General features: G+C 39.1%; 1 protein-coding gene and 1 pseudogene across 11 annotated transcripts in view; both read right to left on the bottom strand.

Moving 5' to 3' along the window:
* The window catches only part of LOC104858886 (phospholipid-transporting ATPase FetA), a 91,729-nt gene that overhangs the window by 11,537 nt on the left and 52,776 nt on the right, over nt 1–27,416 (bottom strand). For all 11 annotated transcript variants that reach the window (XM_010619315.2, XM_010619317.2, XM_010619318.2 and 8 more), the window contains 8 exons: nt 25,103–25,191; nt 22,933–23,129; nt 20,767–20,975; nt 17,377–17,420; nt 9,102–9,264; nt 4,942–5,130; nt 3,667–3,782; nt 904–1,068 (listed from right to left, as the gene is read on the bottom strand). In XM_010619315.2, the coding sequence (XP_010617617.1) occupies nt 904–1,068; nt 3,667–3,782; nt 4,942–5,130; nt 9,102–9,264; nt 17,377–17,420; nt 20,767–20,975; nt 22,933–23,129; nt 25,103–25,191 (1,172 nt within the window). The remainder of the gene's footprint in view (nt 1–903; nt 1,069–3,666; nt 3,783–4,941; nt 5,131–9,101; nt 9,265–17,376; nt 17,421–20,766; nt 20,976–22,932; nt 23,130–25,102; nt 25,192–27,416) is intronic.
* LOC104858884 lies at nt 7,583–8,635 on the bottom strand (annotated as a pseudogene).

Here is a 27,416-nt window from a genome sequence, read left to right as displayed (position 1 = left end):
ATAGTAGTACTATGACTGAGCAACAGCTGATAAAAATTTTTTTCCCACACTGTAGGTTATCTCTGAGCTCTGTTGGTTTCTCTTGCAGTGCAGAAGCTTTTTAATAAGATGAGATCCCAACTGTTGATTCTTTGTGCTAGTTCCTATGCTACTGAGGTTTTGTTCATAAAGTCTTTTCCTGAGCCAATGTCTTCAAGAGTTCTACCTAACTTATCTTCCATCAAGTTTAGTGAGAAACACATTAGAGACCAGAGAGAGAAGAGACTTGCCTGAGTCATCTGTAAAGCTATGTGCTACTTCTAAACCATCTGTTTCTCAACACATTTCCACTTCTTCCTTGTCTCACAGCATACTTCCTGGCTCAAAATGTAGTGAGTCCTAAATAAAGGATCCCCAGGTCCTACTCTAGTTTTTCATCTAATCCTACTTTATTGTTTGTACCCACTGGGGCTCTTTAAGGTTTTCAAAGAGTTTTCCCCATGCCAGATGCTACTAAAGGCACAGTGTCTGGCACCTAAGATATACCTAATAAATCTGTTGAATGAATGAATATTTGTCTTAATCTAACCATTTGTTCTGAATTATTTAATCTGCGTTTTTTTACATCTTGATTTCTCCCAGATTACTTAGCTTCTGTGAGCAGCTTTAGGGTAAGAAACGCTTACAGCAAGATAAAAAATTACAACCAGTGCATTTTTCATTACAGATTCAGAAGACCCAGGATGCAGCGAATCAATCTGGATTCTAGTACCCTGACTTCCTGCCACAAAACTTTGGACTTCCTTCTGAGCCTGCCTGCAATTGCCCATCCTCTGCAGGCCACCCCCAGAGTCCTTGCTTAGTATCTAGCCACCAACTCCCACATCCCTGTCCCCAGTCTGTCCCCAACTTCCTCACACTCACCATCAAGTCTTTTTCTATCTCTTCATAGATAATTGATAATTTATTTTCTCGACCCTCCAAAGACAGGCAAGCTGAACTATGCTTGTGACTCCAGGTCTGGAAGAATGCAGCATCCAACTCTCGGTAGGCCACCATGAGGGTGCGAAGGCCTTTGGTGGCAAAATCCTGGAAGACATGTGTGTACCAAGGCAGGATTAGGTTAAGGCTGAGTTAAGGGAGTGGCAGATTGACCCCAGAGGTCCTGTCTGCTTGTAGAACAGGGTTTGGTTGGTTAGTACTAAGGGTTGATATCTGGTCTAATCAGAAAGCAAGTCCTGAACTTTCTTAGCAAAATGTCCCAACAGCATAAGCTAGAAGACTGAGAATACTCCTGAGAATGAAGGTCCTGCTATAGTTGTCTGTTAAGGTTAGTAGCAAGAAGCATGTCAAAAGATCTAAAACAGTTTTATGCTATCATTTGAAACCATAGGAAAATGCTCTGAAAAGTTACCATAACTCATGTGTTACGAAATGATAAAAGATATGCAAGCAGTCTACAAAAAACATCCTGTGGTCTCTGGAACCAGTATAAGACAGAACAACTATCTTCTGTAGGACAGTTCACCAATTAAAAAAAACTGAGATGTAATTCACATACTGTAAAATTAATTAGTTAATTCCAAAGCTTTGAACATGCTAGGCAAGTGCTCTACCACTAAGGTATATTCTCAACTCAAACTTTACCCTTTTATTTTTAAAAATTACTATTACTTTTATTTTTGTGGTAGTGAGGATCGAACACAAAGCCTTTGCACTGAGCTACATACACAGCCCTTATTTAGTTTTTATTTTGAGACAAAATCTCAGCAAATCGTCAGGTTGCTCAAATCATCAAACTTAAACTTGTGATCCTTCTGCCTTAGCCTCCTAGAGTGCTGGGCTGATAGGTGTGTGCCACCACACCTGGCTTAAAGTGCACCCTTTTAAAATGTATAATTCACAGACTATATATTCACAAAGTTTGTGCAACCATTACTACTAGTCCCAGAACATTTCCATCACCCCCAAAGGAAACATGTCCATTAGCAGTCATTCTCCACTTTTCCCCCTTCCTCCTAGAAGCCCTAATTTACTTTCTATCTCTATAGATTTGCTTAGTTTGGACATTTCATATGAATGAAATAATAAAATATATGGCCTTTTGGCTTCTTCACTTATTGTAGACCATATTGGTCCTGCATTCCTTTTTATTACTGAACAATACTGCATTAAGCTGGTCATGGTGGCACACACCTGTAATCCCAGCACTCGGGAGGCTGAGGCAGGAGGATCACTGTGATTTCGAGACCAGCCTGGGCTACACAGTGAGTTCCAGGTCAGTCTCAACTACATAGTAAGACCCTGTCTCAAAAAACAAACAAACAAAAAAAGAATAACATTGCATTGTGCAGATATACCACAATTTATCTATTCATTTATCTGTTGATGGACAATCCGGGTTTTAAACTTTTTGACTATTATGTATAATATTGCTGTGAACATTCATAGGCAAGTTTTTGTGTAGATGTGTATTTTCTTTTCTCTTGGAAATAAATGTAAGAATGGGATTTCTGGGTTATATGACAACTATTTTCCAGTGGCTTTGCCATGTTACTTTTCCATCAGTAACATATGAGGGTTACAATTTCTCTGCATCTTTGTTGACATTTATTATTGTTGTCACTTTTTGTTTTTAGCCATCCTAGTAAGTGTAAAGTGATACTTCATGTTTTTTATTTGCATTTCTCTAATGACTACTGTTGAATGTGTTTTCATGTGCTTATTGGCTATTTGGCTCTGACTTCTGGCAGTGTGTTAACACACAGGCATCTTCAAATAGTCTAATAAAATAGCATTTTCTATTTATTTATGTACTGAGGATTGAACTCGGAACCATGTACTTGTGAGGCAGTCCTATCTATCTATCTATCTATCTATCTATCTATCTATCTATCTATCTATCTATCTATCTATCTATCTATCTATCTATCTATCTATCTATACCAGGGATAGAACTTGAGAACTTGTGCTTGTGAAGCAAGCAATGAAACCACTGAGCTAAATCCCTGAACTAGTCCAATTTAATTTTTTATAGAATATTTTTATGTCCTCTCCCATTTTGTCCTTTGTTCTTTCCTTTTTTCCCTAACATTTTGTATATCCAGGTTTAGGGGTAGAAATCCCGTAGCATATGGACCTGATTTTGCTTTCTTCTGCCAGCAGGCTGGAACCACTCTCTTTTCAATATATCTCAAATCCTAGAGGGTAGATGTAGAGAGTAGGACAGAGAGAGGGGAAGTGCCCTTGGGGATTCTAATTCTGTGGGCAATAGGCAGAGGTATCAAACAACACCCTCAGTGGCCCAGCCCAGTGATTTTTACTCTATACCCTAAAGGCAGTCATCATGGCTGGTGAAATAAGCCTCCCATATTAGCAGTCCCTATTTTATAGCAAATAACCTCCCAAGACAGGAATCATAGAACTATTCCGATTATTGTAAAGTGCTCCCAAAGACATGATCCTTCTCCCGCCTCTGAGGTCCTGCCTCACCCACCTCTTTGCCATTGGCAACGTGGTTAGGGAGAATCCCACAGAATGACAGCTTTAGTCTTCCACCAATTAAACAAACATCGATACCCATATATACTTATACAAAAGCACTTAGACATGGGACATATTTATGAATATGTGTCCTGATACAAAGAATCATTCACAGATTTCTTCTCCTGCAGCCTAAATACTTACATCTAAATGTTCCATGGTCACATTGTTAAGATCTGTACAAGATGAATGAAGCAGCTCACAGATGATTGTGTCTGCTCCCTTGCAGAAAAGCATTAACCGATCTTCGGGTGTCCGCACTAAAGGCAAGAAAATTAAGCAAAGTACCATAAGGATGCATTATTATAAGAACTTGTCTGGGTCACTGAGGGATGGCAGGAGGCTGTTTCCCATGATGCTCGTTTCTGCTACCTTTGGAGGCTAAAAATTCAATGAGTGGTCACATACAGGTTAAATGGTGTGGTGAGAGCAACAGAGGAACTTATGGAACCTGTTCTCCCATGGTTCAATATTCTCTGAAGACTCTGGTACAGAATGTTAGACTCTCAATTCCAAGTCCCAGACCAAAGCTCTCACCAGTAAGGACCAAGGTGGGAAAAATGACCCTTCTCTTCAGTCTGAGACCAAAACTAATTGAGAGAGCAAGACAGTATGAATTCCCTCTATATGAGCATCTTTCAGTTCCCAAGAGATTGAACTCCTTTCCTCTTGTAGGTACCAAAATCCAGATGTTTAAGTCCCTCATATACAATGGCAGAGTATTTGTATATCACCTACCCATATCCTCCTAAATACTTTAAGTCATCTTTAGGTTACTTATAGTACCTAATAAAATATAAGCGCTATGTAAATAGTTATAATGTTATAGTGTTTAGGGAATAATGATAAGAGAAAAGGATGTACATGTTCTATACAGACATAATTTTTCTTTCTTTCTCTTTTTCTTTTATTTTGGACGGGTGTTGGAGGATTAAATCCAGGACCTTGTGCATGCTAAGGATTTGCTCTATTACTGAGTACATCCACAGCTCAGATGCAACTTTGTTTTATTTTCAAGTAGTTTTGATCTATGGTTGGTTGAATCCACTGGAACCTGTAGATGAGGAGAGCCAACTGCATTGTTTGCTTCCATCTCTTAGTTCATGTTCAGGCTTTATGAATGTATTCTCTGTCTTCATCTTGGCTTTGAGGGTGCTGGCAAGCCACTATCCAGAAACACTAAAGAGGGAAATTAGCATATGGTAGCAAGTCCTCATATGTGTATAAGAGAAAATTTAAAGGAAGTGAGAGACAAAGTGGAAATGGCTACGTGTCTGAACATGTGGCACCTGTGAGAAAGTGGCTGTAACAGGGCATGTGAGTGAGAGAAGCATTTATGTGTAGAAGACAGAGAAAATCAATATGGGAATGTGCATAAAGGACAAAGAAGGGAGAGAGCTGACTAGGAGGGGCACCCACCAATAACAGACATCCTCTTGCGTACATTGTTGAAGTCTAAAATAGCCAGCAGCTGGTAGACTCTGGTTACCCCCATTTCAATCACTGTGATTGTCTCAGACGTGCGGGAACGGAACACAAATCCAAAGTTTCTTGCAGCAGTGACAAGGGCACCTTCATCTGGGGACTGAGCCTGGTACACCAGCTCACCTGACAGGAGATAAGAAGGCATACACAGGAGTGAGCAGCTGCAGTCCACCCAGAAGTGACAATGTCTTTCAAGTGGCTTATGTAAAGATGGAGCCCAGGAGGGACATCTTTCTTCAAAACTTTCCTTAAAAGCCCATTGTTGCACAGAACATGTTAGTCTCTTTTCCTTTCCAATTTTTTCAATTCATGGTACACAGTATAAGCAATGTAAACAAGCAAATGAAACATAGGCAGTTACTTTTCAACGTTAGTGGGTAAAGATGCTTCGGAGAAGTAATGCAGGTTCCTGGGTCCCACCCAAACTCACTGAAACAGGATCACAAAATCTGGAAGGAGGGTCCAGAAAATTGAATTTTTAACAAATCTTTTGGGTGATTTTCATGCCTATGACAAACATAAGGTACTCCTGGGTAGGACCAGCTACGTTTTGATAAACACTCAAAGCCCTAGGCTCAAGTTACATACTCACCTCAGTCACCCAAGTGCTGGGATTACAGGTATATACCACTGCATCCAGCTTCAATTTGATTTTTTTTTTTTTTTTTTTTTTTTTTTTTTGGTACCAGGGAATAAAACTCAGGTCCTTGCACTTGAGAGGCGGTCCTTGCACTTAGCACCACTAAGCTAAATCCCTAGCCTCTCAAATTGATTTTTAAAACAGGCAAATTAGAGTCTTACATTTGTGAATAAGGTTGGTTAGGAGTATGATTTTAGGTCAGACAGAAGATGTATCCACTAGACAACTAAGACTGTCTGTCTTCTTATATGTAAACAAACTCAGGGCCAAATAGGCTACAAATAATAGCTTGTTGGGATGGCAGACCTAGATAAGCATGTGGTGGGGAGGGAACTCACAGGGCCAGGAGACTTACGATTTGTTTTTTCTGTCTCTGTGCTTTGTAACTATAGGATATTAAGCAAGTCATTTAATCTCTGTTAGCTTCAGAGCTTACTTCCCTGCAAAACTTGAATCAATTTTCCCTGTTCTACCTACCTCAAAAGGGCTGCTGTGAAGATTGTAGGAGATAATATAAATAGAAGCAATTTGTAAAACTGTAAGGTATGATGTCTGTTAATAGCACAATAAGGGTCTTGATTTTAAAGGACACAACTAATTTAGTTACCTAAATTTTTATTTGTTAAGGGAAACAATCTTCATTTATGAGTTATTCCTCATTGTTTTTTAAAAAGTTTGGGATGGATGATTTTGCCACATTTTGTTGTTAAAGAAACTAACATTCGTGAGGATAATTTTTTTTTCTGTGGTGTTGGGGATTGAACCTAGGGTCTTACACTGAAGTACATTCCCAGGCCTTTTATTTATCTTTTATTTTGACAAGGTCTTGCTAAGTCAGTAAGTTACTCAAGCTGGGCCCAAACTCACAATCCTCCTACTACAGCCTCCCAGAGTTAGGCGGCATATTGCCATTATGCCTGGCTTGTGGGCCTACCTTTAAATTTTTTGTTTCCACAGCAGACAGATACATTTTATTTAAAAACAAAACCAAAAAACCACCCTTTATCACAAACTCTAATTAAATTCAATATTAACCCAAGCTCTTAAAAATCTTTCAGGAAAGAAAGCCAACAGGGTACATGAAAGAAAAGCAGGTGGCTGCTGACAATTCTTTGGTGGAAAAGTTAAGTTGCATACTTATATAAACTGCCCTAATGATTATTGAGCCCAAGTTTTGTTTTTCAAAACTAGGTTTCAAGGTATAGCAAATAAACCACACAGACACCCCTAACAATACAAAAATTGAACAATGAGTTTAAGGATGTAGCAAAAGCCAAATATGACAATACACACAAACAATTTACAAAACATCCTTGAAACTAAATCCTTGAAAACTAAAATGGGGAAACTCACTGAAGTGTAATGTACATAAAATGGGGGCAGTAGCAAATGGAATAACCTAAATATTTCCCCAATGACTAAGCCACAAAAAGACAATCACACATGTAGTTTTTCTTTATCCTCAGCTGATTCGGTTCTCTTCAGATCACTAAATTATTAAGAAATTAAGGTAATTTTCTTCCTTTACCCAATAAATTACCAGCATCTCTTCCTTTTCATATTTTCCTGATTTTCCCCTAGCAACATTTTTCCTTTGGTTTGACTAGTTGATCTCAAAAGGTTAAGAACCTAAAATGAGTATCAACTCTAATTGGAATAGCACTTGGGAAAATGCAATTCTAGAAAAGGCAGATTTTAACTTAAGTGGCTTGATGAAGTTAAGCATCCATTCTCAAGGTGACAGTAGCTGCCACATTAATCATTACGTTAATGGCTCCTTTCTAATGGACCACATGACCCAGTATGACCCTGGAGTGCTCCTGGGAAATACTGCAAAGCCATGTGTACATACAACCACCCACTTAAGCTTTCAATTAATACAAAGTATATTTTAAACCATTTCAGCAGAATAAATAAAAGTCTTGCATTTCTATTGGCCTGCATTGCTTCTGGACTGGCCTGAAATCCTGTTCCCAGCATGCCAGACACACAGTTAATTGGTGGCTACTCCAAGCTCTTTAGACTTCAGCACTTCCTGCTCTTCAGGCCTCAGCACTTTTTTCACAGCAATGGTATTCTTCATTAGCATTGCCACTGTCATGGTCCCCAGGGACTGGAGTGATATAACTGGCTTTTTTCTTGACTTCTTCAAAATCCACATCTCCAATAAACTTGGGTTTGGTTAGCAGTTATAGGATCTTGAATTCTGTTTATTCCCACAACAATGACTGCTGCTCCTTCCTTGATCATATTTGCTGTGATAAGATTTGAAATACCTGCAGCAGATACTACAATATCCGCAAGAATTGTGTGTTTCTTCAGTTGTTCTTTAGGAGTGTAGTGATGAGATACTGTAACAGTGGCATCACCTCCAGGATGTTCATGCACCCCATCTGCATGCGGTAACACCGCAATGGGCATTCCAACATTTTTTGATCTTCCAGCCACAATGACATTCTTTCCTAGGTGGGAATGTCAGTTCACTTAATTATTTCCCGTACACCCTAGAGGGTAGCTGGCAACATGGAATATTGGCCCAAACTCATTCACCCACATTGATTACATGAAAGCCATCAATGTCCTTGTCTGGAGAAACAGCATTGCAGATCCTTCTCTCATCACTGTGCTCTGGGAAAGGCTGCTGACCAAGAAGGTCATCTACATTTTCATCATTATTGAGTTTACTGATCATTTCAACAGCTCTTCCTCTGAAATTGAAGCTGGTTTCACAATGGACTCGCTGCTGATTCCCACATCAGCAGCTGCCTTGGTTTTGTTGAGGACATACGAGTGACTTGCAGGGTTCTCGCCAACCAGAACTACACTCAGGTATGGCCACTTGTGGCCACCTACTCTTCCACCTCTTGCTGCACCTCCTGCTTGATCTGCTGGGCCAGTTTCCTTCCAGAAATAAGAACAGCTTCATTTAGAACTGTGGTGAGATGGAAAGGGGGACAGCAAAGGTGGCAGCTGGGCATCAGCCTGAGCAGCCAGGCGGCCAAAGCAGACAAGAGAGAAGTTGCAGTCACAGCCCGTACCAGGGCCTATGTCCTGACCCTACCTTTAAATTGTGAAGTAACAAGAGAATGACTCAGAATGACTCAAATCATCCTTCAAGAGGTTTGGCAGTGAGCTCATCATGGAGTCAATTCAGATGGACTCTGACAGAACATCACAGAGTCTCAATATCAGAAGCTCCCTGCAAGGCACCAATTTTGACTTCAATTTAATGGCTGAATGTTCCTTTAAAGTGGGAGGCTGTTTTCCACTTGAATATCTCTAGCTCACTACTGATCTTGACTATCCACTTCATTGCTCGACACTGTTTCTTATTAGAATAGAATTTTCTTTCTTAGACTGAATCATTACAGACCTTATCAATCCACATCCACCTCCAATCAGCCTAGACTCTATGCCACAGTCTCTGTCCACAAGGTCCCAGGCCTTTCCTTACCTTCTACTTTCTCTTCTGACATCACAGTGTGACACAATGAGAGGGAAAGGAAAAACAAGTGTACCCAGTTATCTCCACTTTTCACTGCTTCCACCAAAGTATTGTCATAAAATGAAAAATTAGGATTAGCCAATTTGTTGTAGGAGAAGTCAACTTTTTCTTTCTGAAATATATAAGGTAGAACAAAATTTTCAGCAAGAGCTAATGTTTTATAGAAGGTCAACTTGGGGCCATTTCTGGAATGTGATGACAACTCTCAGAAGGATGAGAAGAGAAAACAACATAAATAGCAAAGATACTCTGGTTTCCAAGGCACTTGTAGCTCTAACATTGACCATCCATACACTTGGGCCAGAAAAGATCTGTGTCATAGGAGACAAGCTAAGCACTAGTTGGCCAACCCTTCTGCCCACTTTTTACCCCAGATATCTTGAGTGACCAATGGCTATTTTTATATTCTACTCTTCTAAGTCCCAAGTCCTATATGATAACCAAACCTGAGGATATGAGGCCATATTTGCTCCCTATGAGTAAGTTCTATGTGGGAAAAGTCTTGTTTCTGGTTGTCTTCTGCTTGCTTTTGGAAGCTGAAAAGGGAACAGAGCCCTGGGGACAGTGGTATCACTGGGTTGCTCCCCAGGGATAAAAAGGGGGCAGGGAGGACTACAAACAAGGCCGTATGCTAAGGAAGCTTCAGTATATGCTTATTTACAAATTTAGTTTACTTGACCTACAGCATACCTGATCTTTCCCATCTCTAACTCTCACGGTCACTGGCCTTGCTGCTTTATGCTTCTACTTTGGCCTCAAGTTTTGGACTTAAAATTCATTAACCATTTTCCTGGCCAGGGCCTTGGCTCCTCTAGACACTGACTCTCATTCTCTACTTCAGTTTGAGTGTAGCCATGTAAACACTGGCTCTAAGACTTTATTATTCCCACTCCAGAGCACAAGGGGTGAACAAAAACAGTGATGTTTACAATTTTTAAAGTCTCATTATAGTAAAAGAGATACTGCCAAGAATTATGGGATAAAGGAGGCAATACTGTGAGGGAGGTTAATGGCAATGTGTCTTTTACCATAACAACAAAATAAAGTCAACCTGCACTACATTTTTTGATCAATAATATATGGGAATTCTGTCAAATAAAAACATTACAATGTATCTTCATTCCCTTGTTCACCAGATATGGCATTGTGCAATTTCTGGCTCTTCACCAAAGCAGAATGAACATGAAAGATAAACATTTGCATCAATTCAGGAGGTGGGGACAACCAAGACAATGCAACTGAAGACATTCATGAATGAGGACTTCCAGAACTTCTTCAAAAAATAGCAAGAATGATGGGATAAGTGTGTTTGAAACAAAGGGAGTATTTTGAGAGAGATTATTGTAATAATTTTTTACTGTAATGTGCCTTTTACTGTAATCTTTTTGAAATTGAAACACTCATCTCTTATGATGTTATTCACAGATTTCTCTAGCCCATATAAAAACTCTCAAGGATCTTTCTCCAGGTTTTTTGTTTTGTTTTTGGTGTTCTGTTTTGTGATGCTAGGATAGAACCTAAGGTTTCACAATGCTACTCAAGTGCTCTAATTACATCCCCAACCCTTTTTCTATTTTTGAGGCAGGATTTTACTAAGTTGCCCAAGGTGGTCCTTGAACTTACAATCCTCCTGCCTCAACCTCTTGAGTGGCTAGTTTTACAGATATGCTTCACCATCCAGCTCTCCAGTTCTTTGTGGTTGTGCTGCTCTTCAGCTTTGGGTGGCTGTCAAACCAGTGGACTAATTTAGTATTGGGCTGTTGCCCAATACTCAAATAGAGATATAATTGTCCTACTTGTGCTATGTTGAGGAAAGAAAATGTAGTGAGCTATGCTGATCTGGCCCTTTCCTTTCCTCTCCTCTCCTTTCTTATCTTTTCTTTTGTGGTACAGGTATTAAACTTAGGTCTTCTGACTCATCCCTAGCCCTTTGTATATTTTTATCCTGGCTGGGCTCGAACTTGTAATCCTTCTAATACAGCCTCCACAACTGCTAGGATTATATATATGTACCACCAACACACAGCCTGGCTCTTTACTATTTCTCATCTGGAGGGAGTTTTGTCAGAGGGAAGTATGGTCAGGTTCACAGCCAAGCATTAGACCTGGTCAACTAGAGGTATAAGTTCATGGGTTCAGTAATATAAGATAAACCATTACACAGTGTCTTAGTTTCTTTCCTCATTGCTGAGACAAAAATACCCAACCCCCAAAGTTAAAGCTGGAGAGGTGTGTTTGGCTCACAGTTTGTAGAGGTGTCAGTTCATAGTCGGTTAGCTCCAGGGTGAGGTGACATGGCAAAGGACATTGCAGAGGAGAAACAGTTCATGGCAGTCAGAAAATAATGAAAGCAAGCAAGCAAACCAAAAAGTGACTGTTATGGATTGTGTTTAGATGTCCCCACAAAGCCTCCTCCTTCTTCAAAGGTGGCTGAATCTGTAGTGTGTGACTGATTCATGGTGGGGCAGGCCCGAGGAAAGCTGGATTAAGGGCATGAGTACTATTCACCCTAAGCAGTCTAAGATAAAAGGGGCAGAAAGACGATGTCCAGGTCCCTTGTTCTTTTGCTTCTGTGTGCACGTTATGTTGTTTCTCCTCTGCAATACCTTTCTCCCATGTACCACCCTGCCTAGGAGCCTGCTGATTATGAACTGAAACCTCCATGAAATATAAGCCAAATAAACCTTTCCCCCTTTAACTTTGAGTGTCAAGTATTTTGTCTAGGCAATGAGAGAAAAGTAACTAAGATAGTGATCCTAGCAGCTTCCTTCTGCCCCTTTCATATTCTATCTAGGCTACTTGGCTTAGGGTGAGTGTCAAATCAATTTAGTAATCACCCACCCTTAATCTGAGCCTTGCACTGTGAATCAGTCACACACTCTTCACTTGATCTTAGCCAAAAGGCCGAGAAGCGATTCAGTCACACACTCTTGATCCAGCCACCTCTGAAAAAGCTCCACCTATGACTGCATGAGGCTTTGGAGGGACATCTAAACATAAGCCATAACCCACAGCAATCTTTGAGACTTTTCTAGAATTGGGAACTTAAACTAGCACATTCTTGGAAACTACAGGCTAGTGAGGGATGAAAGACAATGTTGGTGAGGAAGGCAAGAGTCAGATCCTGCATTACCACCTTCCTGACAATATGGTATCATAGCAATTTTCCTCTGGAAGTGACACAATCAGATTTGGGTCTCAGAGAGTCCTCTCTTGTCCGTGTGCAGAATATATAGGAACTAGAGAGATAACAAGTGGGGAAAGCAGTTAAAAGTCTATTCAGCGATTCACAAGAAATGACGAAGTAGTAACAATAAATATTAAAGGGTGGATTTAAAAAATAGGGAGCTAATGAAGAAGGTGAAGTCACAACAGATCCAACAGAAATCCAGAGGATAGTCAATACCTACTTTGAGAACCTGTACTCTAATAAAATGGAAAACACAGAAGAAATGGACAGATTTCTAGATACTTATAAATTACCAAAGTTGAACAAAGAAGATAAAAACATTTTAAACACCCCAATTATAATCAATGAAATTGAAAATGTAATTAAAAATTTACCAACAAAGAAAAGCCCAGGTCCTGAGGGATTCACAGCTGAATTTTACAAGACATTTAGAGAAGAACTACTGCCATTACTCTTCAGACTTTTCAATGAAATTGAAAGGGAAGCAATACTTCCAAATTCAGTCCTGGAAGCAAGTATCACTTTAATTTCCAAACCAGGGAAAGACACAACTAAAAAAGAGAACTACAGGCCAATCTCCTTAATGAATATAGATGCAAACATCCTTAGTAAGATACTAGCAAACAGAATACAGTGGATTATCAAGAAGATAATACATTCTGACCAAGTTGGATTTATCCCAGGGATGCAAGGACGGTTCAATATACATAAGTCAATAAATGTAAAACACTATATTAACAAAGTCAAGGATAAAAACCATATGATCCTCTCGATAGACGCAGAAAAAGAATTTGACAAATTTCAACACCCATTAATGATAAAAACCCTGCAAACAATTGGAATAGATGGTCTATATCTCAACTTAATAAAGGCTATCTATGAAAAACCAACAGCCAACATCATATTAAATGGCCAAAAACTGAAAACCTTCACGTTAAAATCAGGAACAAGACAAGGATGCCCACTATCATCACTCCTCTTTGATATAGTTCTGGAAACATTAGACATAGCAATTAGACAAGAGAAAGAAATTAAAGCAATAAAGATAGGAAAGGAAGAAGTTAAACTGTCATTATTTGCGGATGATTTGATACTCTGCATTGAAGACCCAAAAAACTCCACCAAAAAACTTCTAGACTTAATTGACACTTTTAGCAGAGTAGCTGGATACAAGGTCAACATCAAAAAATCAATAGCCTTCTTGTATACAAACAACAGACTCACTAAGAGAGAAATTAGGGAAACAATTCCTTTCACAATAGCATCCAAAAAAATGAAGTATCTAGGAATCAACCTACCAAAAGAAACAAAAGAACTCTACACTGAAAACTACAGCACTCTGAAAAAAGAGAACAAAGAGGATATAAGAAAATGGAAAGACATACCCTGCTCCTGGGTAGGAAGAATCAACATAGCGAAAATGGACATACTACCAAAACTGCTATACAGATTCAATGCAATGCCAATTGAAATTCCAAAACTATATTTCACAGAACTAGAAAAAAGAATCCAAAAATTCATTTGGAACCATAAGAGATCTAGAATAGCAAAACCCATCCTAGGCAACAGAGACATGGCAGCGGGTATAACAATTCCCAATTTGAAACTATACTACAAAGCCACTGTGATAAAAACAGCATGGTACTGGCAAAGAAACAGATCTGAGGATCAGTGGAACAGATCGGAAGACACAAAAACAACTTCAGCTACATCATCTTTGACAAAGGAGCTGACCATCATCAGTGGAGGAAAGATAGCTTCTTTAATAAATGGTGTTGGAAAAACTGGATCTCAACCTGCCAAAGATTAAAACTAGACCCTTATCATTCACTTTGCATTAAATTAAAATCCAAATGGATTAAGGATCTAAACATTAAAACAGAAACACTAAACTTGCGGGAAGATAAGTTAGGCAGAACTCTTGAAGGCAGTGGCATAGGAAAAGACTTTATGAATAAATCCTCAGTAGCATAGGAATTAGCAGGAAGAATCGACAACTGGGATCTCATCTTATTAAAAAGCTTCTGCACTGCAAAAGAAACCATCAACAGAATTAAAAGACAACCTACAATGTGGGAAAAAAATTTTACCAGCTGCTCCTCAGACAAAGGACTCTTATCTAGAATATATAAAGAACTCAAAACAATCAGCTCCCCCAAATATAAAGACCCGATTCAAAAATGGGCATCTGAAATGAACAGACATTTCTCAGACAAAGAAGTAAAAGCAGCAAGTAAATATATGAAAAAATGTTCTACATCACTGGTCATTCGAGAGATGCAGATGAAAACAACACTGAGATTCCACCTCACCCCACAAAGAATGGCTGCTATCAAGAAATCAACCAATAACAAATACTGGCAGGGTTGTAGGGAGAAAGGAACCCTTCTCCATTGTTGGTGGAGTACAGACTGGTGCAACCACTATGGAAATCAACATGGAGAAACCTCAAAGAGCTGGGACTAGAGGTTCCATTTGGCCCAGCCATCCCTCTGCTGGGTATCTTTCCAAAAAAATTAAGAGAATCATACCACAGTGATATATATGCACCTATGTTTATAGTGGCACAGTTTGTAATAGTTAAAACTTGGAAACAACCCATTTGCCTATCAATTGGAAACTGGATAAAGATGTGGTTTTTCTATAAAATGGAATATTACTCAGCCATAAAGAATGAGAAATTAGATTCATTCATAGGAAAATGGATATATATTGAGGATATACTCCTAAGTGAAATAAATAAATCACACATGTGTAAATACCAAATAGTTTCTCTGGTGTGAAAAACTATAATAGTACATAAGATCCTAATGAGATAATTGACAAGGTGAAATAGGAAGAAAAGGGCTAAAGGTGTAGGGAAAGTGAGAAGGGTAGGAGAAAGGTAATAAGGGAAAGAAAAAAAAATAGGAGAAAATGAAAAAATGGAAATAAAATGTTTGTAAATGGGGAGGGGAGGAGGGGGTGAAGGGAGGGCAGGGACAAGGGGAAAAAATGAGAACCAAGACCTTGTCATGTAAAGGTACAAGATCCCAATAATGAATGCTTATATACCTAAAATGTACCAATAAACAATGCTTGTATACCTAAAATGTACCAATAAATTCAATTTAATAAAAAAATAGGGAGCTAGAATTGATAAGACTGGATATGAGGAATGAAAGAGGAAAAGTTAATATTTTATAGGGCTGATGATACAGCTTAGGGTAGAGTACTTGCTCAGCATGCATGAAGCCCTGGGTTCCATCCCCAGTACCACACATAAAAAATAATATTTTCCAGTTGGACTTCTACATAGACAGTGAAGTTCTTCACTAACAGAGGATATCTAGCAGGAGTAGAACAGTTTTGACCATGAATTAGACACAGGTAGTAAGAAAAGCAGCCATTGGATACGTAGTTTTGAAGCTCAGGAAAGAAATCTAAGCTAGTTTCTGACCTCCTCTTTCAGATGAGTAATGTGGACGAATATCATGCCTGGCTGGGTATAAGACTATGATAGGGTTGGCTTACAGTATGATCTGAGAGGCAGCATTCACGGATAACTCTAAAATTAAAAGACAACCAACAAGATAAACAAGGCTGAAGGGCAAATCCAGGTATGAGACAAAAGGCTGGATTGGAAATGTCAGATGAGAGGAAGTGGATTCATAATGAAGGGTAGAAGATGGCAATTAAAAGTACTCTTGGAGCTGTTGAGACATAGCTATAAGAAAGTTTTTATAAGATGACTTTAGCCTTGGCTGTAGATGGGAGGGGCTAGAGTTCCTTGGATATATAAATCTGGAATTATCAGTAGGGAGAAAGTAATTAAGGCCATGTGAATATATGAGGTTATCTGGGGAGGATATATAGATGGAGAAGCCCTGGGAACCATCTTTCCCCATCAGGCAAAGATATGAGAAAAACCAATGGAGAAGGAAAAACAAGAAGAGGATTGTTATTTAACAGAAACCAAGGGACAAGAGACTTTTAAGAAAAAGTGGAGTTTAAGAGTGTTAAAATTTGGAGGCTGAGGCAAAAGGATGGGATGGCAAGTTCTGGGTAGTCTGGGCAACTTAGTGAGACCCTGTCTCAAAGTAAAAAATAAAAAGAGTTGGGGTATAGCTTAGTGCTAGAGTACCCTGGTTTTAATCCCCAGTACCACAAAACCAAACCAGAACCAAAAACACCAACCAGTGTTAAAAGTCTGCAGGGAAGTTGGATCAAGATTAAACAAGGCCTTGGTTAGGATAGTTTGTAGATATGATTGGACAGGGTCTAATTACACAGAATGGGTTAAAGAATGAAGGGAAGGTGAAGAATTAGAGATTATTGTAATTGTCGGCTTCCTTTTACAGCTTCTCCTCTAGTCTGTCAGTCTGTTTCATTTTCCCTGCACTTTTAGCACTTTCTCAAAGATCCTAAAGTATTTTGGATTGGCTGATGAAGACTAATAATGGCTAGGGACAAAGGAGAATTCTGTTTTTTTAAAAGTATGAATAAAAAATATAAAAAATAGTATTAGTGGTTATTTCTGGTTAATAGGCTATGTTTTCTGAAACCCACTTATTTTACTTTTAATTGATGATCTATTTTTTAGGGCAGTTATAGGTTCACAGAAAAACTGAGCAATAAGCACTTGTAGGCCTACCCTACAGTTTTCTTAGCAAATGACACATAATGTTCCACAGGGCTTTGTGCATAGCAGGCTAGGGCACTAGACTGAGCTAGTTCTACTTTCCCCCAGCACCACTGTTTGATATTTTGAGGCCAATAAGAGCTTTAAGCTAGGTGTAGTGGCGCACACCTGCAATCCCAGCACTCGGGAGGCTGAGAAAGGAGGATCGCTGTGAGTTCCAGACCAGCCTGAGCTACATAGTGAGTTCCAGGTCAGTCTCAATTACACAGTGAGACCCTGTCTCAAAAAAAAAAAAAAAAAAAAGAGCTTTAATATTTCAGGGGCTAGAGTCCCAATTGTGTTAAGGATGCTTCTCTGTAGCACAGCCTCACTCAGCTCCCGCATGTGCTTCCCAGGAAGCTATACTCACTCACCTTAGAATCTGGCACCTTAGATCCACCCTTGTCACAGGAACCACCTATTGGTCAATAAAACAGCAGAGAGTAAACAAGAGGTTTAAAGGAGGGTTTCCCATATACCCACCCATCAAGTGGTACTGCAGATTGAAACCTAGGCCTCTGCACTAAGCTATATTTTCAGCTTTTTTTGTTTTAAATTTTGAGATAGGATCTCACTGAGTCACTAATAACCCAAGCTAGGCTCAAAATTGCAATACTCCTGCCTCAGCCTCCCAGAGTGCTGGGATTACAGGTGTGCGCAACCATGCCCAGCTTAGTTTTTTTTGTGTGTGTGGTTAAAAAAAGAAATAGTGAGAAACTGAAAGTGTAAATAAGGACTAAGAGGTATAATAGATAATGTGAAATAGGAAGAAAAGGGTCAAAGAGGAAGGGGAAATGGGAGGAGTAGGGGAAAGGAAAGAAGGGAATGGAATTAACATGAAAAATAACGGAAACAATGTCTTTGTAGATAGGGAGGGAGGGAGGGCTTGAAGGGAGGACAGGGAAATGGGGAAAAAATAAAACCAAGATTAATTATGTAAAGGTATAAATTTGCATTGAATCTGTATAGCAGTTTTGGTAGTATGTCCATTTTCACGATGTTGGTTCTTCCTACCCAGGAGAAGGGGATATCGTTCCATTTTCTTATATCCTCTTTGATCTCTTTTTTCAGAGTGCTGTAGTTTTCAGTGTAGAGTTCTTTTGCTTCTTTTGGTAGGTTGATTCCTAAATACTTCATTTTTTTGGATGCTATTGTGAAAGGAATTGTTTCCCTAATTTCTCTCTCAGTGACTGTTATTTGTGTATGATTTTTGGGTGTATGTGATTTTTGGGTGTTGACCTTGTATCCAGCTACTCTGCTAAAAGTGTCAATTAAGTCTAGAAGTTAAAGGAGGATTTTTAAAAGCTTATTTGTTCTGATTCTCCATCCTAGACTTGTAATCAAGCTGCCGCAAATCCCCCAGACTACCTAACCCTCAATGCACCCATAAGCTGCTTTCCCTAAGTCAATGAGAAGAAGAGGTCATCTGCTTGGGTATCTGCTATTTTCTTAGTGAGGCTAGAGGTATAGCCCTAGAGATTAGTTACCAGATCTATGAGAAACTCCCAAGCTCAGCAAGACCCCCAGTCAGAAAAGTTATCTAGGCTATATGTAAAACTAGTATAGAGTGTTTAAGGTTCTTGGACAGGATAGAGAATAAACAGAATGGGAGTGGAAGACAGTTCTGATTCCAAGCACAGAAACAACCCTTTCAACCTTACCTAATGTATGGTCAAATCTTATTAACGAGCCAGAGAATTACAATTCTTATCCAAATCAACTCACCCCAAAACAACACATTTGTATCTTTATACATACAAAACCTTGTTTGGGAAGAGTATTAGGAAACACTGGGGTGCTCTAGGTTTTTTTTTTTTTTTTCAATTTAAAATGTTTAATTTTTTAAATTGAGGTGAAATTCACATAATACATGATCATCTTGTTTTTGTTTTTTTGAGTCAGTGTCTCACTCTGGAGTTGAGGCTGGCCTTGAACTCACTGAGTAGCAAAGGCTGGCCTTGAACTCTAAATCCTCCTGCCTTAGCTTCCTAAGTACTGGGATTACAGGAATGTGCCACCATGCCTGGCTTAATTAGCTGTGCATTATTTGTTTATTTATATATTTTTGTGGTACTGAGATTTGAACTCAGGTTTGAACTCCCTCAATAATTTGCTAAGTTTTTCTGACTGAGCTCGAATTTGCAATCCTGACTCTGACTTCCAGGCTGCTGGGATTATAGTTACGTACCATAAAATTTGGCTAAATCAACTATTTTAAAGTATACAATTTAAGGACAGAGAGTAAGTGCATTTGCAATGTTGTCTTACTATAACCTTTCTCCATTTTAAAAACCTCCCATTACCCAGAACAACATCCCATATACTTTAGCTTTTCTGATGTGATCACCTTCCTCTGCTGGCTAAGGTGCGGCTCATGACTATTCACATGCTACCACAAAGAGAAACCTATGCCGAAGTCAAAAGATAAATGAGGGATTGGGTCTGGGAGACAATGCTCACCCTGTGTGATCGAATTCAAATAACTTTATTTATTTATTTATTTATTTATTTTGGTACTGGGGATCGAACTCGGGTCCTTGCGCTTGCAAGGCAGGCCACTGAACCACTGAGCTAAATCCCCAGCCCCTTAATTTATTTTAATTAATTAAATTAATTAAATTTTTTGGTAACAGGGATCGAACTTGGGCCCTTAGGTTTGCGAGGCAGGTGGCGGAACCACTGAGCCAAACCCCCCGCCCTTAATTTATGTTTTTTTAATGACTTCTTTTAATACTGTTTATTGGTCTAAAATGGAATTCAGAGATGGGTAGCTTCAGTAATATACTAGCTGCTCATCTATTTTTAATTTGTTTAATTTTTATTTGTAATTCACAAATAACAGTTGTATATACTCATGAGTAGAATGTGGTGTTCATATATGTATACATTGTAGAATGATATACTGAGCTAGTTAACATGTCCATCACCACATATTCTTCACTTTTAGTATGAAGAGCATCTGAAATTTTAGTAATTTTGAAATATACAATATATTGACTCTGGTCACCATGTTCTGCAATAAATCTCAAAAACTTATTTTTGCAATCTCACTGAACACTTGTACCCTTTTGCCAACAGCCTTCTGACTGTGAGCTGAGAGTGCTGATTTTCCCTAAGATACTGGGAACTCCTTGAGGACAGAGACTAAGTATTGAACGTCTTGCTATTCTTAATGCCCAGCATGGGTTACATGTACAAGGTGCTAAAGAAATGCTTTTAAATTAGAAATGAGTGGGCTGGGTGGTCTTTGCCTGGCAAATAAAAAATTGTGAGGAAAATGTGAATTTCAGAATCTTATAGATTTAGAACTTTTTTTTTTTTTTTTTTTTTGAGACAGGGTCTCACTATGTAGTTGAGACTGACCTGGAACTCACTATGTAGCCCTGGCTGGTCTTGAACTCACAGCGATCCTCCTGCCTCAGCCACCAGAGTGCTGGGATTACAGGCGTGTGCCACCACACCTGGCAATTTAGAACTATTTTATTACTTTTATTTTTTCTTTTTTGTGGTACCAGGAATCAAACTGAGGTCCTTGCGCTTGTAAGGCAGGCACTGGAACCACTGAGCTTAATCCTGGCCCCTTACTTTTTTTTCTTGAAAGAGGGACTTTCTGTGTAGTCCAGGTTGCTTTGGAGCTTGAGATCTTCCTGTGCTAGGATTACAGGTATATGCCACCATGCCTAGCCCAAGAGTTAGTTTACTCTTGAAAACAGTCCATAAAGTGGTATTCTCCAGGGCTCAGGAAGACAGGGAAACATGCATACCATAGAGCTTTCCATAGATAGAACACTTATCGAAGACCATGATGTTCTGAGTCAAGGTCCCTGTTTTGTCAGAGAACACATATTTGACCTGGCCAAGCTCCTCGTTAAGGGTGGTAGTACGAGCCTGTGCAGGGGTGTTCTTTGGTGCATAAAACATCTTCCGATCCCAGTTGATATAGAAACTATTGCCCAGTCTTATTATTTCAACACTAAGGAGAATAGAAAAGAAGGGTCCTGGTCAGAGTAGGACAAAACAGAGCATTATGTTGGTTTCCTTCTTACAGGTCCAGCTCCTACAGGGAGCTCAGGGACAGCATCTGAAAATCAGAGTATCTTCCCTGGGAACCTACCTTTCTGAAGGACTTTTCCCATCAGCCAGCTCATCATGAAAGGCTTTACCACCTGGATCCAGGTAGTCTTGATTAACCCATCTGAGTCATAGCCTTTTTCACTCTTTCTCCTTCCAAAATGTGTCCAAGAAAAGTCAAAAGTTTAAAAATTTTGAATAGTTAACTTCTAAAAGGAAACACTGGCCTAATTAAAAGATCATTATTGCTGTCATGTGGGGGAGAGAGGAACTTACCCTACTTAAGAGTTTCTTTCAGAAGAAGGGAAGAATCTGTGAAAATCAGACATAATTTATGGGCTGACCCTTTGATAAATTTCCAGGCAAACCAGCCCACACTGGTGGTGTGCCTTTTCCCCGAGATAGCCTCTTTTTTATATGAATTTGTCTATGTCTTTGTAATAGTCCTTGTCTGCTGCAAATAACATGCATTGTGGATTCTTTATCATCAACAAGCATTTTCCATTTTAAAAAAGGTAACGACTTTTAAGGGACCTCCTTCCTGTCATCATTCATACTTACTGTGTGTTAAACTGCTTTATTCATAATCTCTGTCTATAGCAGCATTGAGAGGCCTGGATTTTTTTCTCTGAGCTGAGGGAAGAACTCAAGCCCTCTACTGAAGAGCCTCAATTTTGGACTTTGACCTCCCTCCCCAGCCTTTATCATACCAGCCACCATCATGGACTCTCTAAACTCAAACATCTAGTCACATTCTTTTTTCCTTAAAAAAACCTTGGCTGGCTTTTTATGGCTTTTAGGATAAAACCCAAACTCTCTGGCCTGTAATTTAAGGCTCTTCAGGACCTGACCCCAAATTACCACCCAACTAGCTTTAAAAAAACCTCCACATCTCTGTACACACTCAACTTTTTGTTTGCAATGTTCCATCTCTATTCTCTTTTTTTTCAAATATCAATTTTATTATTACCTTTGTGCAAACTTTCCTAAGCTTCTCCAGTCAGAACTAATCTATTGCTTCTCAAGGCTCCTATATACTCATTTCAATTACATTATTTTTCATATTGTACCATAATTATTTATGTATCTGTTTCCATAACTACATTGCAATCTTCTCTAGAGAAAGGCATGCTCTATTATTCATTTATATTTGCTTGGCACACAGTAGGTGCTCAATAACTATTTATTGAATAATATAATTTAGTTATGGAGGGTGCTTTCTGAGTTAGGATGTCATAGCCCATGTGTTAGAAAACTTGGAAAGGGGACACTAAAACACATTTGGGTCTGTGTATGTGCCAGGGAATGCTACACCTAGAAAAGGAAGGTAAGAGCACAGTGAAGATTTACTTCACCCATTTCAAATTTTTGTCCAAGATGCTTATGAAAAAGGAGAAATGTACCCTTTCTCTTCTCCAACTTTTATGAACTGCACTTAGGTAAAAATCACACCTATGTGGCAACTTGTTTCTGTGGAAAATACATTCTGAGTTCTGACTAACTGACATATGAATGAATGCTTGGAGTCTATCTCATTGGTTGGTAAGTAGCAGCTCCCTGGTCTGGTATTAGCATTACCACATTTTTCTGATTTAGTCACTTACAGGTTATTTGAGGGCAGTTATAATTTTCTTTTTGTATAAACCACATAATATCTAGCATGGTACTCTGCAATGGAAGGCATTTATACAATCTCTAGATATTTCTGAGAGTGTTTGCATACCAAGCCTGTGGAAAGTAAAGAATTAAAGAGCACACAGCATATGTTTTTTTTAAAGTTCATACTCTAGTTGGAGAACTAAGCAGGAAGTATGAAGTCAACCCTCCCCCCATAACCTAATATAATCAAAGAAGCCTACCTGATATAGAGGGAAATGGGCACCATGGTGTTGAGAATAATGAAGTAGGACCAGTAAATGAGTGTTGCAGATACGACTGATGAAGAGACATAATTTTCCCATGGCAGAAAAATCTGGAAGTAGTAGCCTATCTTGCTCTGCCAAATGCCATGACCAACTGCTATGACAAAACACATGATGCCTAAAAGCAGGAAAATCTATATAAAACAAAACGAATTAAACGAACATTTCATCATATATACCACTTTAGTATATCTACTAAAGGTATATACTGCTTTAGTTCTACCTTCTAGAGCTCAACAAGAAGTCTGTCTCTCCTTGGAGGTCAGGAGGTCATAGAGTTTAAAGGACCTGGACACAGGACATAGGACACAGGACACAACAGAAAAGAAAGCTCAATAGGAGCCATCCTTGGGGATGGCTTTGAGAGATAAAAGTAACTAAAATATACTAAGTACTAATTAAGTGCTAGGAACTGCTAGGTTATTTATTTAATATTTATTTATTATAATACTCTTTTAACAATAAATGAGGAACTTGATACTGAGAGTGGAAAAATGTTCTGACCAAAGTCATTTAGCTAATGAGTATGAGACACAGTTTCTGAAACATATCCCTTAATCACTCCATTATTGAAGTGCAGTTCCACTTAAAAAAAAACTAAGATGTGTGACACTGGATTAGTAATTGAGGGGTGAGTAGTAAAGAAAACTGATAAAAAAAAGCTTGGAAAGGGTTGGGATGTAGCTCAGTGGTGCTGCACCTGCCTGGCAAGTGCAAGGTCCTGAGTTCAATTCATGGTACTGGAAAAATAAAAAATAAAGTAAAAGGCTAGAAAGATGGAAAGACTGTAAACAGTAGCTACTCTGGTAAAACTGGAAGGTTGTCTGTGGGCCTACCAAACCTGCAGCTCTAAAGAAAGTGGTTAGAAAGGAACAGAGTATTAGTATGTTAGCTATTATTGGCTGCCTATGACAAAGTTTTTTTTTTTTTGTAGGGTTTTTGTTTGTTTGTTTGTTTTGTGGTACTGAGGATCGAACTTGGGTCCTTACACTTGCGAGGCAGGCTCCGGAACCACTGAGCTAAATCCCCAGCAACAAAGTTTTAAAAGGAAGAACTGAATAGGAGAAAGAACTGACCAGTATATAAGCACAAATGAAAAGAAACAGAGTAAAGAAATTTAGGCCATCAAAAGACTATAATTTCTAGACAACAAATAGGAAGAGATTGGGACCTTTAGAAAACAAGGCCTAGTGATTCTTTTCAACTGAATAAAATGACTTAGTCTGAGGCAAAATTTGGATTAAAGGCAATACATTTTACCCATGACTATTATCTCAGATAGCCTCAACTTTCTTGCTACTGAGTGAAGAGAATAAAAGTACGAAGTGTAAGAAAGCACAGAAACAGGACAAATTTCAGAACTACGCCTAGGAAAGAATTTGTGTGTGTGTGTGTGTGTGTGTGTGTGTAGGGTGGTTACTGGCATGTGGAATTAATTGTAAGCAAACAAATTAAAAGCCTGGTAGGTGTTGGAAGGGTGATATCACTAAAGTTACCATGAACCCAGTCTTTTAAAGCTTGCGACTGGTTGGGAAGCCTTTCAAAAAAAAGCAGCACTGGGTAGGAAGCAGGTAGTGAAAAATGCAGTCTCCAAGAACAGATTCCCCAACCTCTTCTTCAGAGTTGGCAGAGGAGGATAAAAAGAATGAGGAAAAAATCCCAAGGGTAGAGCCAAATGTCACTGAGAGTAATGAATAAAAACGTTCCTCCCCTCTTTTAAGACCAAGAGAAACCATATTTAGATCAGATGGAGAGGATTGCGCATTATCCAGAGATTCCAGAATCTGCACTGTATGCAGTTACTGGGTGAGATTTGGAGGAAATGATTATTATATGTTGTAGTGCTTTTCAAATTTTATTTTTAGCAGATGACCCTCCTATTTTTTCAACTGAAATTTTATAAGAAAGATAAACATGAAGTTGCTCTTTTGGAACCAAGAGCTTCAGATGAGGAAGCTAGAACAAAGGCCATTTGACCTTCCCTATTCTCCTTGCTGTAGACCCTAAGATTCCTCTAACGAAATAGGGCTTGAAAAATCATCAACTCAGTTCCAAGTTGGAAATAGAAACTATGTGTAAAGAAATACAGGAGAAAAGTCTAACTTACCCAGAGCACAAGAACATTCACAAGATGGTCCATATGCGTCCGTTTAAAGGTGGACTTTCCACTGTTCTTCATTAATTTTGTGTCTGGGCCTAAGTAAAACAGAGACATCAAATCTTAGAATTAGAGGCTTGAAATTTGGTTGAAGGTATCTTTATTTTCACCTACTCTAACCTCTTAGGTAATTCCAGGAGTTAAAGACCTAGAGAACAGCTCACAGTAGTGGCAATAACCCAGACAGAAATATTTATTTCTAAGGGGAGTCTCAACTGTCCTTACTAAAGTATATTCGTGCTGATTCCTCTCTTTGCAGCATCTCTGTCCCACTTTTCCTAGATGAGTTAAGTCAGGAGTGGAAGAAAGCTTCTGACATCACCATTTGGATTATTTACCTAGGGAAGGAATTTTCTGATAACGAGATCTCTGCCTTCTTTAACAGGTCCCCACTGCTGGGTCAAGCTACATTTAGTTTCTAACTGGGAATGGAAGCCAGAGGTAATGAGAGTGATTTCTCCTAAGGCAGAAAATGAGAAGCTGAGGCTTCTCTGGGGCTGTGACCCCATGTTTCTTTGTGACAGGGCAGACAATAATTAGAAGTAAGAAGCTTTTAATAGCCATTGGGATTAGAGTTGCAAATTACTAATGAGATATGGCTGCAGAGCAAGAAAACACAAAAGGGTTAAAAGAAGCTGTAAATAGCAATTTCTCTGGCCTTTTACCATCTGATTGTTATTCCTACTTGTGCTCTAAGGAAGGAATTTCATTAGTGTTTACAACTTCCTGGTATATAGGCAAACACCATTCTTTTCTCTGAAGCATTTCTTGAAGGGCTTGAGAAGTCCTGAGAAGTTTGGCACAGAACCCAGAAACTTTAGGGACCATTCCCACCAGGAGCCTTAAAAAGTGTCTCCTGGGGCTTGGTCCCCTTATTTTCCACAGAAGTAAGAAGACTAGGAGCCCCATTGTCTAGGAGTAGAATCTAGAAGAGGAGTTCTGGAAACCTGAGTTGAATGGTGTCCTCTCAAAGGTAAATCCTTTTTGATGCTTCCTACTATGGTGGTTGTGTTATGGTTTGGATCTTAAATGTCCCCCAAAAGATCATGTGTTGAAGGCTTAGTTCCTAGCTGATGGTGCTATGGGGAGGTGGTGGGAACTTTAGGAGGTGAGATGTGACCTAATTAGACGAAGTTAGGTCATTGGAGGTGTTCCCTTGAAGGGTTTACAGCACTCTTCTTTGAACAACTGAGTTATATTCCTGCTGCTAGACGTTAAATGAATTGGTCATTAATGAAGAATTGTACGTAGTATGGACAATATTCAGAATAAAGAAATCATCAAAGGACACTCCAACTTGATGACTTCGCTTTTATTTGCATAACTCTTACATGCAGTAATATAATGTATAATAGGACATAAAACTACAGTACTGTACTACACAGTAGAATCAGCAAAAATTACAGTACTGTATAAACAAAGTATATGGTAAAAAAAAGACACTGAGGCTCTATAAACAAAATGTACAGAAGTGTACATTAAAAAGATGGGGGCTGGGGGTTTGGCTCAGTGGTGCCGCTGCCTGCCTCGCAAGCACAAGGGCTGGAGTTTAGTCCCCAGTACCAAAAAAAACAAAACAACAAAAAGATGGGACGTAAGTCTGAGGTGGATTGTAAGTCTGAACAGTCATTAAACAGGTAGGTTGTTAAACGAGGAACATCTGTACTAGGACCTGATCCCTTCTTCTCTTTTTTGTTTCTGGCTGCCATGAGGTGAATGGCTTTGCTTTACCATGCACTCCCACCATGATGCATGATGTTCAGCCTCACCACGGTCCCAGAGTTAAGAGGGCCATGTGACCATGGACTGGAACCTCTGGAACTACAAGCCAAAATAAACCTTCCTTGTAAGTTGTTTCTCTCAGGTATTTTACGATAACACCAGAAAGTTCATTAACACAGTCATCAATATCCATTGTCACCGAAGACATAGAATACTGTGGAAGTGCCCTCTATTTTCCTGAAACACAACCCAGGAAAATCTTTTGCTAAGTATTATGGATGGTGGCTCTAAACATTATCTGAAGACAGGCCACTACTAATACGGTACCTTCTCTCTGATACAGATTTTTTAGATTATATTATTTTCCATGATAAACACTATCTCCACTCTCTCCCTATGGGAGTAATTCACAAGTATACTCTCCCCTTTTACATCCCAGTTCTCTTGTTCTTTCTTTATCTGTATCCTTCTGTGTCCAGATATGGCTGGAAAGACTCATGAATGTCCTGTGGTAACACAAAGACTTACTTTTTTTTTTTTT

Source organism: Fukomys damarensis, unplaced genomic scaffold (assembly GCF_012274545.1).
Source record: "Fukomys damarensis isolate Sample0158 unplaced genomic scaffold, DMR_v1.0_HiC HiC_scaffold_36, whole genome shotgun sequence".
Classification (NCBI taxonomy): Eukaryota; Metazoa; Chordata; class Mammalia; order Rodentia; family Bathyergidae; genus Fukomys; species Fukomys damarensis.
This window is presented reverse-complemented; position numbering and strand designations above follow the sequence as displayed.